Below are 15,825 nucleotides of genomic sequence, written 5' to 3'. Positions count from 1 at the left end.
AGATCCTTATGATTGGGACGGTTCAATTCAGACACCAATAAATGCCGCCAATCTGAGGATACTGAACCTACTCCTTTGACGGTAAACTTGTTCGGTCAGAGTTTAATGATGAGAGATGATTATCGAATTGTGATTTACAAAAAGAGACCCATGTATAAACCTGAAGCCATTCGTTTTGATGAAGGATCCAGCAGGGATAATTGAGCAGCTTGAGGCTTCTCACTCACCTTTATACTGGATTAGGAATGAACGGATTGCCCCTTATTTGCCTACTGCTCCTTTATTCCGTCCAAGATTAACCATAAGCAACGAGTGCCATCACCGTTTTCACGGCATTTTGTGCTAAACTCAGTGAATACATCGAATGTAGTTCTGTGAGGGTATTGTCCGCGGCTCCTACATGACAATCAGTAAAAGTCAATCATTTCACCAACGTGTTTTAATTTCTAGCCTAATGAAGAGTTCAATAAGCTCAAGAATGGACTTCCCCAAATCGAAGCTGTTCACTCGACTGAAACATCCGCAAGTGTGTCTGATGAATCTGATGAATCAGCAGCAAGTGAATCTGATGAAATTAACAATGAATTGACAACTGCAATAGTTGACTGGCGGAGAGAAGGTTTAGTTACTCCAGTGAAAAACCAGGTAAAATTTGTATAAATCCTTAAGATATCTTAAGTGACTACAATAATTTATCAAATATGTTTGACATTATGATCAGCCTGTAGGAAATATTAGGCAAGGTTCTGTTTCAGTAGGTCCTCTTAAACTGAAATCGATTCTCCTGCTTCCTTGTTGCAGTTGTTTCTTTATGTTGATTATAGTGAGGCATGGGAGAATGGTGCGTATTTCAATTGTAATGTATATTCTTTTACTCTAAATATCTAGAGATATTTTACTCCAGAAACAAATAAAAGGGTTGGAATAAATTGTTAAATTGAAGTCTACCAATACAATTCCGAATATAATGAATACAAGTTCAGGTCCAAACTGGTCCAACTCAACGATGCCAATGTTCCAAGTTGCATTTTCAAGCTTCCTTGTGATTCAAAGTCCAGTCTTACTTAAAGATTTCTCAACAGTATAGTCGACAAAACAACTTTTATAACCACAATCACATTTCAGTTCTGTTGAGCCTTGCACCGCTCTCAACCATTCTCTCGATGAGGACAATGCTGATTTCTACATTGTCTACAGGAGGGTAGAATTTGCTGGTTGGAGTGTAAAGTATTGTGTACAAATGGGAGTGAGGAAAGACTGGAGTATACAGTTTTTCACTAAGTTTGAGTTGCACCAAGTGTTTGGAAAGATACTACCATGTGGTTCACAGAGATTTCGCACTGCATATATAAAAGCCAGCTCGTTAGTTACTTCAACGCAGCTACAACATTCTGCATGGTCGATTCGAGCTCAATCTTGCCACACATTCTTCCGGGAGAATTCCATATACGCCTCCAGCGAGACTGCTATCCTGGCAGCCAAACCATCATGAAAAACCTGATGCGCACGGAGTAGAGCACTAGCATGCGAAAGCTCTCCTACTCAGACTCGGAAGCTTTTTAAGATGCCACAGAAGGGAATGTGGCCTTGAAATTCTCTGAAAGGGAGCAGATCCTGGTCGAAGGGGCAGGGTGTAGGTGAGCTGTTTTGTATCCAAGGGGTACCATCATGGAAGAATCGGGCTGTCTGGTCCAAGATTGTCTAAAGAGTAACAACCGTCTCAATGTTACAGACAAACAGCCAGCAGTCCAATAAGAATAGTTGGCGTCACAACCTCTGTGTCCATCGACTACTATCCTTCCAACTCAGTCTATCACAGCCCCAATACACACTTCCTACCCCGAATCATGCTCTGTCACTGACACCTTCCGCATCTTACAAACCGGCATCACATCTGCACTCCTACCTCACCACCTCGGAAGACCTCCCGACCTGTTCGAACATCAACACCCAACCGATACTTCGTCATTTCTATCAATCTCTTCCCTGCTCTCATTCTTGGAGAAGAAAGAGCGACACAGGACAGGAAACTATGGATTGGTGGAGAGGTGTCTGACATCAGAGACCTCAGCTCCTATAAGGAGTGACTCCTGTTTCTCACCAGAAATCCTGAGACAGCCAGATTTCAGTGAGCAAGTAAATATCACTTTTCGTTCCACTCTATCTCCTTTGCTAACTCTCTGTCAGTTTCATTCATTGTGCACTATGTCAATCCATTGAGCCCAGCAACGTTTCTGTCGTGTTCTGTGGGACTGTTCACATTTCCTCCAGCTACACAGGAAAGAAGACACCTCATCGTTCTCGGAGTATGAAATTACTGCGGTATTAGAAGAAATATTACTAAGGCTGCTTCCAGCACCCTCCATCAGTTCCGTTGAAATGTGAGAGTAAGAGGCTGTGGGTGCAGTATCTGGTGAGCACTTCAGTGTGACAGTTCCCAGGGCACCGAGAGGCTTGTCAGGGACCAGAAACTGGCAGGAGAGGGCACTGTAGTATTTGCAATCATCTGCTTATACCAATGAGCAGCAGGTGTAGCAGTCATGGATGTAGGTTTGTAGGACAACAGGAATGTGGATACTCTGTAGGGACTCAGATATCTCAAGCAGTGAATCATCCAAACTCCTGGGACATGTTGGCAATTGCTATGAAGAAACACGCCCAGCATCCTTAGGGCCTGCTGACTATGGACACAGAGCTGTCCCCCGTCGCCGACCTGTTCTCGGGTCTGTCGCACAGGTGCCCTTTTTTCCTTACAAGGAGCAGGGGTCGTGTCCAGCTGGACGAGGATCCACTCACGGGTCACTCCAAATACCGAGATGCAGGGTGCCTCAGAGGTGGCTAAGCCCTCCATCTCCATCTCTGACAGCCTCATTCATTTCTGTATTGTCGGAGCTCCCTCTGCCCAACACAAACACCCTGAGGAGGACTGAACAAACCCCTCAAGGGCTAACAGGCTGCACCAATTGGTACGCTATTTCCAGTCCAACCTGGAACCAGAATATGCTAAATCAGAGTTACACGGAGACAAAGAAAAGGAACTTTGGTGGCAAGAGTGACAATGCACAGTACATTCCCTATTTCGGTCCATGACGTTAGTGTGAATTAGTTCGTCAGCTATATCTGTGGCCCGGCGATGTGTGAAAAATAAGGAGCCAATATATTAGCATGGCCCGGGAATCAGAGGTCGACGTCTGTGTCCCATATAACATGGATCTGTGTGAAATATTCTCTCCTTGTGTTGAGACTTTAAGGAATGCAGGCTGATTGTGACCATGAACGAAGGTCCTATCAGATGACTCCTTCCCATCCAAGATGCATTTTATTCACGATAGCAGATACTGTCGTTACTTATCCTCGCTTCACAACTGCAATTCCCCAGACCTCCCAACACACAGCCCTCAGGCCTGGAAAATGAAAAAAAATAATCTTCTTTGTGTGACAACAGTTCCAACTGCCCGGACTGGTCACTATGCAGTCACAAGACATGTGAGACCCAGTCTCTGGTTAACAGAAGTAAGGACAGCAACACAACCCCATCCCCCACACCAGATTATGATCAATCCCCTGGACTAGCATCTGAATCTGCCTTGATGCTCCCTGTATGCACTTTGGATTGAATCTGTCAGGTGGGTAACTCAACCAGCAACAACCTTCCAATGCCAGTTGCTTGTGCACCCTTCTCTTCACTATTGTACTTATATAGCTCGCAGCAAGCGTGCAAGGGAAGTGTATTCAAGATTATCGGGAAGTAGCAAATGCCTGATGTAAATGCCCACGAACAATGGATTCATACAGCTGAAGCCTGTGCATCTTGCTCTGGGATGCTATTTATTCTGATATGACACCACGATCGTTTGGAATAAATCGGAAACTGCATTTACAAGCTCACTCTCTGATAGCCATGTCATTTTCCTTCATAGCCAACTCATTGTGTGACTTTCTTTAGAGAGGAAAATGAATAATGAGACAAGGAGTACCATTAACAAGGCATTTTAAAACCAAATAGTCCCCTTTTGCTGCAAATCGTTGTTTACTGCTGCAGAAGTCACATCAGTCTTCCTGGGGATCACCCCAAGGAGGACGATGGGCCCAAACATTGTTCCCGCAGGGCATTCATCTCCTGTGTAGATCAGATGGCTCAGAGAAGTGTATGGATTTAACAAGATGGAGGAATAATCACTGTTCCAGTTATAAGTGAACGCATCGAGCTGGCTCTGCAGTGATCTCCTTCATTTTTCACCAACAAAGTGGTTTCACTTCACTCTCGGGAGAACATTGAAACCTACACCGGTCCAACATTTCCGCTTTCCTCAGCACCATCCTTCATGTCACAGTCAAATTGCTAGTTTGATGTTAATATTTGTATATTTCTTTCCCCTTGAAATGAGGCTTATTGAGGAGTTGGATGGAGTTAAAAAGTTTCACAAATGATCCTTAATACCCACAGAGAGAGTAGTGTCAACATTACATTTAAGCTGGATTAGAGACAGTGGTGAATTACTGACTCACTGACTCCATCCCTTATTGCTTACAAAATGATTCGGCTGTCACTGTTGCTGGTGATCTATATACAAAGGCAGGCAGTGCTCTCCGAGCCCAGGGAATCAGATACTCAATGATACCGTTGAAGTCTGAGAAACCCGAGTAACCAGTTAGACTAAGAGTATCAGTGTGTGACTATGCTACAAATGACAGTAGATGGAAAGTGGGCATTGTTTTTACGCCGATATGATTTAGTATGGTTGTATTTCTTCAAAACTAGGGTCAATGCCATGCTTCCTGGGCTTTCAGTACAACTGGTGCCATTGAAGGACAGTGGGCAAAAATACATGGAAACCTGGTTTCTCTCAGTGAACAGAACCTTGTTGATTGTGACAGACAAAGTTTCGGATGCTTTGATGGAGCCCTATGGAGCGCCTTTGATTATGTGATGAAGCATAATGGCATCAACTCTGCTGAAACGTACCCTTACACAGAAAAGGTAAGTCTGCTAGAATTCTAGGAAAATTCTGGTCGAGTAGGGGGTCACCAACATTTCGTTCTGTTTCATTTCACCTTTCCCTTTTTTCCGCTTGTACTTGTACTTCTGTTTTATTTTAATTACCTCTTGGTGAAGAGCTGCGACATTTGTAAGCGAGTCTAGCAGAATGGACGCATGGAGGTGGTAGCCGAGAGTATTTGCTTTCCTTATGACTACTGCCCGAGTGCCAAAACATGGCAGCTCAGGCGGTGGTGAGTCTGGGCTCCTGTCAGTGTCTGTATCCAGCTCAGTTTCACAAAAATAGCAGTGCAGATGAGTATGGTTTTCTGGAAGTACATGCATCAAGGATACAGTCTTGGAGTCAGAGTGCAGTCGACTTTGGATTCTGTCAGTGTATGTATCCGGTGCAGATTCATGTAGGCAGGGTGAAGGTATGTTTGTCTGCTGTCAGTGTCTATGTAGCACAAATGCAAGGTAAGGTAAGGAAGTAAGGTGGAGTTGCATTTCCGTTTCTGTCAGTGTCTGTACCACCACAAATTCATGGATGCAGAAAAGGTGAGTTTGGTTCCTGTCATTACTATATCCATCACAGATTCTTGGAGGCAGGGTGCAACTGAGTTTGGGTTCCTGTCAGGGTCTGTATCCAGCACAGATTCATGGATGCAACAATGCAGGCACGATTGAAATCAGTACAAGATCCAGCAGCATCAGCAGTGATCAGTATTAATGAGCGCTGTCTGCAGCAGCCTCATGGCGACGACAGAGTCGTGTTTTGACAAATGCCCTGCCTAGCAGTATCAGTTAACAGATCTTTCCTGTGGATTGCTACTTTAGTAAAGTCCAAGGAGAACTCATTGTGAACATGGTACCAGTGGAGTCGAAATGCTGACAAAGATTAGGAGACTTTCATTCCAGCGGTGATAGAGAGAGGGATGCATACCTGGCCACTAGGCCCATGATGGAGCACTTAACAAGAACTATGAATTTGGACATTTCATTTTTCTTGTTCTTTTTTTAAAATGTTTTATGTTTTGATATACATGTGTTTTCAGATGGTGCCACAGCGTCGCTACACTATGCAACACAGTTCACTGCATGTTGTAACAAGATACACGTTACAATAAATTCATCAACTCGAATTCATTTATGTGCTTCTGACAAACACAAATTTTCAACCAGCTTCAGTGTGTGAAACTACTTGAGTCCAGCGCTATTCAAATGGGAGTTGCCATTCTGAATTTGCATCAATCCTTCCCTGAGAATCGGCTCCCAAGTCTCTCCCAGAGTTATTGTGCGAGCAGCATTAAGAAGGCTGAAACAATTTCACTTTTCAGCTCTCTCTCTCATTTTTCCCTTATCTTAGAATGATCTCCTAAATCTCGACGTAACACCTCCTACCCTCAGTCAATAAGTCTGAGGAGTTAACAGAACATTCCTGTGTATTGCTACTCACCATTCCCACAGTTCAAAGATGTGCTGGTTAGGAGGTTTGACGATGCTAAACTAATAGTGCGCAGGGAATTGTAGGTTAGGTGTGTTAGACATGAGAGATGCAGGGTTACAAGGATAGAGTAGGGCCAAATGGGCTGTTTCAACACTTTGTGGATTCTATGATTCTGTGAGATGGAATGTGTATGTGGCAGTTAGCTGAATCAATCGATCATTCAGCATGTTCGACCTTGCAGGTGGGGGCGGCACGGTGGCTCAGTGGTAAGCACTGCTGACTCACTGCACCAGAGTTCCAGGTTCAATTCCAGCCTCGGGCGATTTTCTATGTGGAGTTTGCACGTTCTCCCCGTGTCTGGGTGTTTTTTCTTCAGGTGCTCAGGTTTCCTCGTGCTATCTAAAGATGTGCAGGTCAGGTAAATTGACCATGCATGTCAATCAGGTAAATTGGCCTGTCATGTTAGGTGCATTAGTCAGAGGGAAATGGATCTGGGTGGGTTACTCTTCGGAGAGTCAGTGTGAAGTGGTTGGGCCGAAGGGCCTGCTTCTACATTGTGGATTATCTAATCTAATCATCCAGTACCATAGTTAACGTATAAATATCGCGATGGACAGCATTGAAGTGTCAGGAATAGAGGTAACTGTTTCAGTTTGTCTGCTTCTCCCACCTACTCCAACAGGCTGGTCTGTCACTTTAATATAAGCAGCAAATTTACTTGAAAAAAAATGAAGTTTGCAGTGTGAGCTATTAAAAATTATTAACGTTTGATAAGAAAGCTTAGAGTTGATGTGCAAACCATTTGTCTATGTCGATGGTAGGGCTTTGTGTGAATATGGTCCTTTGTTAATTGGGGTATTTACTCCTCAGGAATGTCATTTAACCTGAAACTTGCTGGGTTGAAATTTGGAAGGCTGTGGTGCTATTAACGCAACTCAGTTTGAATCTGTACTCAGGAGATTTTTTTCCCGATGTTGCTTTAAGTCTGGTGTTGTTCCTCCAGAAGCCGTTGTTGCCTGGGGATAATTCTTCACTTCACAATTGTCCTTGTTTACTAGATTTCGATTGGGATCGGCTTTTTGCGTGCAAATCCCAACTGGTTGTATTAGTATATTCAAAAATGCACCTTGTATTCAGTGCATTTTTTAATCATTTCCCCATCTCCACCACACACTCATGTCCGGACTCCTTGTAGATGACTTGTGCATTGTTATCCACCAGAGTTGTGATTTTTGGGGGGGATTACGTCGACATGTTTGAATTTTCCTGAGGGAACCTGAACCTGAACGAGTTCATTGTGTGACCATGCACTCTGCTCTCTGCAAGCCCGCATTTCATTGGCCGAAGGAAAAAAGTTGAGTAAAAACCGTACACTCTCTATGTGACAGGCGTACATAATCTGGTGACTGGGCATTACTCTAAGCTAAACATATTATATTACCATGCTTGATGGAGGTGGTGGTCTCTCACTCACTGGCTAGCGACTCAACATTAACAGTGTCACCTGTTCTCATGTAACCCCAATGGATGTATTGTCACGCACACACTAAGCTGAAGAACAGAAGTGCGTTTTCCATATGAAAGGCCTAAGGAGTGGTTATTACCAGGCAGAGACCAGTGGCCCTTTTCAACAAAAAGGCACCAAATTCCTGTACAACAACAACCCGAGGGCTGGTATCGTTCCTGGGTAACATAACGACAGCAAGTGATTGAGTTGGAGACAAAGACGTTAGTATCAAAACACAGCTTTTTGCAGGTGTATGTTTCGCTGGGGTGGGGTGTGGTGCAGTAAGGTCGGATCACAGCAGGTGTGCCCTTCCTCAACTGGTACTTGATATTTCACACGCCAGGAATCCACAAGCCATTCTGAGCACATTTTCTTGTTATCCTCTCATGTTGAGCACCTCACTCACAACTGAAAGAATTCCATTGGCATTGGGATCAGAACGGCTAAGTATTGTCAATTGCCAATTTGACAACCTCAGTTTGGGCTCCACCAGAGTTAGTCGGCTCGCGATTCATTACAGCTTTGACCCCCTATTGGATAAACGAACAGATCTCCAGAGTTAAAGTGAGAATGACACACCTTTCCATCAAGACATGACGTGACATCAAGGACCCCAAAATATCTGGGGTGCTGAGAATTGGCGAGAAAAGTTTGAATTGCTTGTACTTATACCGAAGACAATGGAAAGTGTTTGAAACTATTAATTAGTTTTAGAAAGCTCTACCTGAATGATATGAACTTAATTCATCAATGTACGACCACAACTTTCACATGAGTAGACCGAAAACTCTGAAGAGGCTCAACACTTTTTAAATGTAGTTTCAGTATGAGATAATCAGAGGGAGAACTTGATTAGGATATTGAGCTGTCAAGGAAAGGTACAATATTCTCCATGTACCCAAATTTCTAATCATTTACGATAACTTTGTCTGGTATAAGTGCTGAATGTTTAGAATGTATTGAGCAATACATGTTCCGTTTGATACAAAACAAAAAATAAAAAGGATCTGAGGTCTAACTTTTCTGCATCGAATTTCATGCCTGTATGTAATTAACTGCAAGATGAAGTGGTGGAGGTTGGTATAATTACAAAATTTAAAAGGGACCGAGATGGGTATATGGATTGGAAGGCTTTAGGGTCAAATGCTCGCAAATGGAACTGCAATCTGTGAGGATATATGGTTGGAGCAGACGAGTTGGAACAAACAGTTTGTTTTCGAGCTAATTCACTATGACTGTTTTTTTTTTAAGTTTGAACAAATATCGCAGATTCAGTGAAATAAACTGGCTGACAAATTCGGAATGCAGAAATGGGTTAAGAAAAGAGAAATAGCTTTATACCCATCATAATGAGTATTTCTTTTGAACATTTACTTTAACATTTAGGAGGGATGGTGCAGATTTCAACCAGATAAATTTACTGCTAAAATCACTGACGTGAAACGTGTTTCTGGAGGCGAGGCAGGATTGGAACAAGCAGTGAGAGAGATAGGACCAATGTCTGTTTTGATTGATGCAAGTCTGAAATCCTTCCAGTTTTATGAAGAAGGTAAGAACCAGAGCTTTGAATGATGTCTACCAATCAGATTTATCAACTATTCAAGGAAAGGTATTGTAAATCATACATCTACAAACACATTTCCTGTTACTATTTTGATTTTAATGTCACAACACAATTTACAATGTACCATACGCCTCCCCCTTGCCCTAATCCAATATTCACCAGTCCTCCCAACAACCTCAGTTCCAACTGTCAGTGCTGTCAGATACCATTGATTTAAAGCTGGACCTGGCTGCAAACTGAGCTTAGGAATGGTGATGGGAAAAGGACCAGCTTTCATTCGAAATATTGCAGACAGCCCAAACGTGCTGCAACTAATAGAACAGATAGTGAGGTGTAGCTGTGCTAATGTGCTGCTGTGTAATTGTACATGTCAGCACTGGGCCCAAGGACACATGAGGCTCGCAAAACTTAAAGCGGCCTTCACACCTGAAAGATAATCCTACACCCAATAATGGAGTAGAGGTTCGAACTCAGTCAGAGACTGAGCAGAAATAAAAATGGAAATGTTGCAACAGGCCAGAAAGCAATCCACAGGTTTTCTGAGACAACGCTGCAGAACTGGGTGCAGTATGTGGACAGAACAAGAAAGGTGCAGTTCCGTGTTTAGAATAAGAGTCTCTCCAGCCAGACATTGAGAAGGTAGGGGGAGCAGGGCGCTGTCACAGTAAAGGCCACAACTAAGATATGGTTCCTCTGCACATGGGGAGGTATATATCCTGGCAATGTCACATGCTAACTCTAACTCCTTCTGTCTGCTCAGAGGGGCCACAACGTGCCTCCCTCTACAGGTATAAACAGCGTTTCTCACCTCCTTGACACGGCAGTGAACTGGGAAATGCGAAGCTTGGAGTGTGCACCAGACTGAATCGATCCTGTCATGAAAATAATCTCAGAGCCGCAATCAGTTTTACAGCTACTCGGAGAGCCACGCTCTGCCTGATTTCAGGTTGCAGGGCTCTGATTGAATAGTGGAAGATTTCTGTGAGCGGCGTTTGTTTTGTAAAATGAAGACGTTACACTCACTGTTCCTGGGTAAGAGGAAGGCAGGGACATTCGAGTCAAAATCCCTTGGCCTCCTGCCCATAGTCCTTCACTTTCTGCTCCATCTCTTTTTTTCAACATCTGTTTATATTCGTATATTGATATCATCTCGTGTGTCACCTCAAGAGAAATTGCAAATGCTGTGGCCTGAACAGGGAGAACGTCACTTGCACAGTTTCCTTGTGATCATGATACAGATCGTTTCCATGTTCATGTACATTCCTTAATGATTGCATAAACATTACTATACAACCCAGAATTGGAGACGAAATGGAAAATGCAGTGCGGTGCACCTTTCTCACACCAGGTGCAGGAAGTAATGCGTTAACAGAAAGTGTTAACACACACATAGCGCCCAATTGTTATGACACGCGTCTGGTAAATGATATTTTGCAATTAAAATATCCTCAGCCAGGTAAAAAAGCAATCATTGATACACAGACAACAGCAGATATTACAAAAAAATTGGAAGCATAAAATCAAGGACGGACTTTCAATGGGAAAACGTGTAATCTTAATCAAAGGTAAATTAACACTAATTAAATATGTTACAGAAAATGCATTCAACATGTGTCTCCTTTCAGGCGTTTACTATGATGATAATTGCAATGGACCTGTAACCGATGCAGTGCTGGTTGTTGGATTTGGGATTGAAGATGGAATGAACTACTGGCTGGTTAAAAACAGGTCTGTACTCTGTGAAATAATGAACAACTGATCAGAGGCGTTCAAGGGGCAGAGGCATGGAGTGGATTTTCTTTTTATATGCTACAACCTGTGCATCTGTTCAACGAAGACATTACACCGTGTGTACCTGAATGTGAATGGTTAATGGTAGTGCTGTCTGGGATCACATCTAAAAAATTCCAGAGAACGGTATCCCGTCACCAAGTGACCCTACACTTAATGTGCAAAGTTCTTGATGAAATATTGCTTCGGAAAGACGCAGGCATCATAGTGTCATTATCCCTGAAACTCGCAATGTTTAAAAAAATCATAACCAGTACAAATTACAAACAAATAGTTAAAATTAATAGCTATACATGAGAGAAAAAAACAATGTACAGGATAACCAGGCAGCAAAGGCAAACTCTAAAACGAACATTGCAACTCGATCACAGGGAAACGAGGAAACAGCTCAAATCACTCAACCTTCTCACCTGTCACCAGGGCTCACTGATTGGACCAGATTAACGACCCCAATTCTGTAACATAGAACATATAACATTACAGCTCAGCATATGTCCTCGACCCGCGATATTGGGCAGATCTGTGGAACCAATCTGAAGCCCATCTAATCGACACTATTGCATTCTCATTCATATGACTGACCATTGGCCATTTAAATGTTCTTAAATTTGTCGATGCTATTACTGCTGCAGACACGCTCCACGCCCTGACTACACTCTAAGTAAAAAAAAACTACCTCTGACAACTGCCCAGTGTCTATCCCTTTGCAAGTTAAAGATATGACCCCTCATGTTAGCTATCGATAGTCGAGGGAAATGGTTCTCAACATCCAACCGAACTAAACTTCTGATTATCTTATGCATCTCAATTAATTCGCCTCTCAAACTTTATCTGTCTAACGAAAGCAGAGTCAAGTCCGTCAACTCTTCCTCATAATATCTTCTCTCCATACCAGGCGATTTCCCAGTAGATCTCATCTCAACCCTTTCTGAAGCAACCACATCCCTCCTATAATGTGGTAACCAGAACTGGACACAATACTCCGAAAGTGGTTGCACCAGAAGTTTCTACGACTTGCAGCATGATCTCATGATTCGCAATCTCAATCCCTTTCCCAATAAAAGCTAATACACCGTCTGTCTTCTAAATAATCTAGCCAACTGGGAGGCAATTTTAAAGGATCGATGTACCTCGACACTGAAATCTCTGTGTTCGTCTGCACAACCGAGCATTTCATCATTAGCCCATTACATTGCATTCATGCCAATGTTTATCACCTCTCACTTTTCCGCATAAAACTGCATTTGCCTTCTTTCAACACAGCTCTGCAGCTTATCTAGTCTCTCTGTAATCCACACAGCCTCAGTCAGTATCCACAACTCTAGAGATCTTAATGTCATTTGCATGTTTACTACTTCATCCTTTTTGTGCTCTCATTTAGGTCATTGATACAAATGACTAACAACAGTGGATCCAAAACGGATCCTGTTGGTACTTGACTAGTAACCAGAATTAATGTTTCCCTTCTACTGCCACCGTATGTCTTCTTTCAGCTAGCCAATATATGATACCTCGCTAACTGCCATCATTACAATCACTGCAGGCAGGGTTGGAAGAAATAGTCACATTACTGATGAAAACTTTCAAGTCCGATTGGATACAAAATGTTTGCTAAACAAGTCCTGTAGTCCAGCGAGTATATATACACACACACACACACTCACACATTCACTCTCTCTCCCTCTCTCTCTTTCTCATACTCACACACACAGAGACAGAAAGACACAGATACACACGGAGACACGCAGACGCACATCCACACATATTTCTACATGATTTCCCAGAGGAAACAGTATGTGTCTAACTTATAGAACACACACACACACACACACACAACATGATTTGATAAGGAATTAGTATCAGAGTGCAATGGGTTAGAGTATCCTTGCAGTTCAGAAGACACTGGGTAACGGATATCCAAATCAACTCATCCTCACCACATAGAGTCTCTCTGTGGCAGGTAATCTCTGAATTGTGATGGTGAAAACTCTGGGGAAATCTTCCCTTCCGTAAGTCAAGCAGGCAATCTGCAGGAGACCACAGTTATTGTTCTCATTCATCCCTATTCACTCTTCCCTAACTACCTGCTCCAGCTGGCAATCTATCCCCGAAACGGATCTCACCTCATGTCATTTAAAATGTTGTTTTTGGATCAGTGGTGCTGGAAGAGCACAGCAGTTCAGGCAGCAACCGAGGAGCACCAAAATCGAAGTTTCGGGCAAAAGGACTTCATCAGGAATAAAGGCAGTGAGCCTGAAGCGTGGAGAGATAAGCTGGAGGAGGGTGGGGGTGGGGACAAAGTAGCAGGGAGTACATTGGTGATTGGGGGAGGGGATGAAGGTGATAGGTCAGGGCGGTGGGTGGAGTGGATAGGTGGAAAAGAAGATACGCAGGTAGGACAAGTCATGGGGACAGTGCTGTGCTGGAAATTTGGAACTAGGGTGAGGTGGGGAAGGGGAAATGGGGAAACTGTTGAAGTCCACATTAATGCTCTGGGGTTGAGGTGTTCCGAGGCGGAAGATGAGGTGTTCTCCCTCCAGGGGTCTGGTGGTGAGTGAGCTGCAGTGAAGGAGGCCCAGGATCATCGTGTCCTCGTCAGAGTGGGAGGGGGGTTGAAATGTTGGCCCACAGGGCGGTGATGTTGATTGGTGCGGGTGTCCCGGTGATGTTCCCTAAAACTCTCTGCTTGGAGGCGTCCAGTCTCCCTAATGTAGAGGAGACTGCATCGCGAGCAATGGTCGCAATAAATGATATTATTGAATATGCAGGTAAAATCTAGATGGATGTGGAAGGCTCTTTTAGAGCCTTGGATGGAGGTGAGGGATCAGGAGGTTTTGCAGTTCCTGCGGTGGCAGGGACGGTGCCAGGATGGGAGTGTGGGTTAAAGGGGGGCGTGGACTTGACAAGGTAGCCACGGAGGGAACGGTCTTTGCGGAAGGAGGAAAGGGGTGGGGAGGGAAATATATCCCTTGTGGTGGGGTCGTTTTGGAGGTGGCAGAAATGTCGGCAGATGATTTGGTTTACACAAAGGTTTGTAGGGTGGAAGGTGAGCAGCAGGGGCATTCTGTCCTTGTTACGGTTGGAGAGGTGGGGTCTGAGGGCGGAGGCGCGGGATGTTGACGAGATGCGTTGGAGGGAATCTTTAACCATGTTGGAAGCGAAATTGTGGTCTCTAAAGAAGGAGGACATCTGGTGTGTTCTGTGGGGTAACTGGTCCTCCTGGGAGCAGATACGGCGGAGGCGGAGGAATTGGGAATATGAGATGGCATTTTCGCAATATGTAGAGTGGAAGGTGTAATCCAAGTCGGTGTGCGAGTCGGTGGGTTTGTAAACAATGTCGGTGTCAAGTCGGTCGTCATTAACGGAGATGGAGAGGTCCAGGAAGGGGAGGGAGGTGTCAGAGATGGCCCAGGTAAATTTAAGGTCAGGGTGGAATGTGTTGGTGCAGTTGATGAATTGCTCCACCTCGAAGCGGGAGCATGAGGTGGCAGCCAATGCAGTCATCAATGTAACGGAGGAAGAGGTGGGGAGTAGTGCCGGAGTAATTACGGAAGATCGATTGTTCTATGTAGCCAACAAAGAGGCAGGCATAGCTGGGGCCCATACATGTGCCCATGGCTACCCCTTTGGTCTGGAGGAAGTGGGAGGAATCGATGGAGGTATTGTTAAGGGTGAGAACCAGTTCGGCCAAACGAATGAGAGTGGTGGAAGGGTACTGTCGGGGACGTCGGGCGAGGAAAACAAGGAGAGCTTGGAGTCTCTGGTAATGGCGGATGGAGGTGCAGAGGGATTGTCCATACTTACTGCAGAGATTAGCAATTGATGCAAAAACTCGCAATTGAGTCTTTCCTGCCTCATGTAAATTAATCTTTACAACTCATTATCTAGCTGAGTTCATTCCAGAATTCGGGCCCTAAAATCAATTCATCCATTTCGCATTGTTAACGCCTGCTTGTCCAAACATGCCTCTTTTACTAGAGTTTGATTCCAAAATGAATCTATATTTTTTTAAAATTCTAGTTGGGGAACAAACTGGGGTGAAGCCGGTTACATCAAAATGGCTAAGGATAGAGGGAATCACTGTCGAATTGCCAGCCATGTGTTCTATCCTGTCGTGGAAGGAACCAACTGATCAACCAGAGATTCATCAAACCCACCTGAAAGAATTGCCAGAGCATTTCTGCAAATGCTGATTCATTCAACAAATTGCTTTAACTGTCTGCTGCAAACATAATAAGTGAATAATAACAGTTTCTGCACATTTCTATTGCTTCATATAAAACCAAAGGCATTGTATGATTGATACACTGTAAATTTCAGAGCGAGTATATTCTCCAGCTTGTGGAAGGCAATAATCTGCATGTACTGCTGATGTCCAACACTGCCAGCAATCAATTCCAGAGCTTGTTTGTTCCAGAGGAATGTATTTGCTTTGTATCTAAAGGATTGCATTGAATGCTGTGAAATCTATTGTACTAACATATTGTGCTTAAACGTACATAACATTTGAGAAGTCTGTGTTTTCTGTCACCAGCACA

At 43.8% G+C, this 15,825-nt stretch overlaps 1 protein-coding gene across 1 annotated transcript in view; it reads left to right on the top strand.

Moving 5' to 3' along the window:
• LOC132809163 (procathepsin L-like) overlaps positions 1-15,419 on the top strand; it is a 61,206-nt gene extending 45,787 nt beyond the window's left edge. The window contains exons 4-8 of the mRNA XM_060822521.1: positions 451-645; positions 4,763-4,981; positions 9,319-9,481; positions 11,122-11,224; positions 15,308-15,419. Of these exons, the coding sequence (XP_060678504.1) occupies positions 451-645; positions 4,763-4,981; positions 9,319-9,481; positions 11,122-11,224; positions 15,308-15,419 (792 nt within the window). The remainder of the gene's footprint in view (positions 1-450; positions 646-4,762; positions 4,982-9,318; positions 9,482-11,121; positions 11,225-15,307) is intronic.
• The last annotated feature ends 406 nt before the right edge of the window (positions 15,420-15,825 follow it).

Source organism: Hemiscyllium ocellatum, unplaced genomic scaffold (assembly GCF_020745735.1).
Source record: "Hemiscyllium ocellatum isolate sHemOce1 unplaced genomic scaffold, sHemOce1.pat.X.cur. R7, whole genome shotgun sequence".
Lineage (NCBI taxonomy): Eukaryota > Metazoa > Chordata > Chondrichthyes > Orectolobiformes > Hemiscylliidae > Hemiscyllium > Hemiscyllium ocellatum.
The sequence above is the reverse complement of the archived record's forward strand: the minus strand, read 5'-3'. Positions and strand labels throughout refer to the sequence as shown.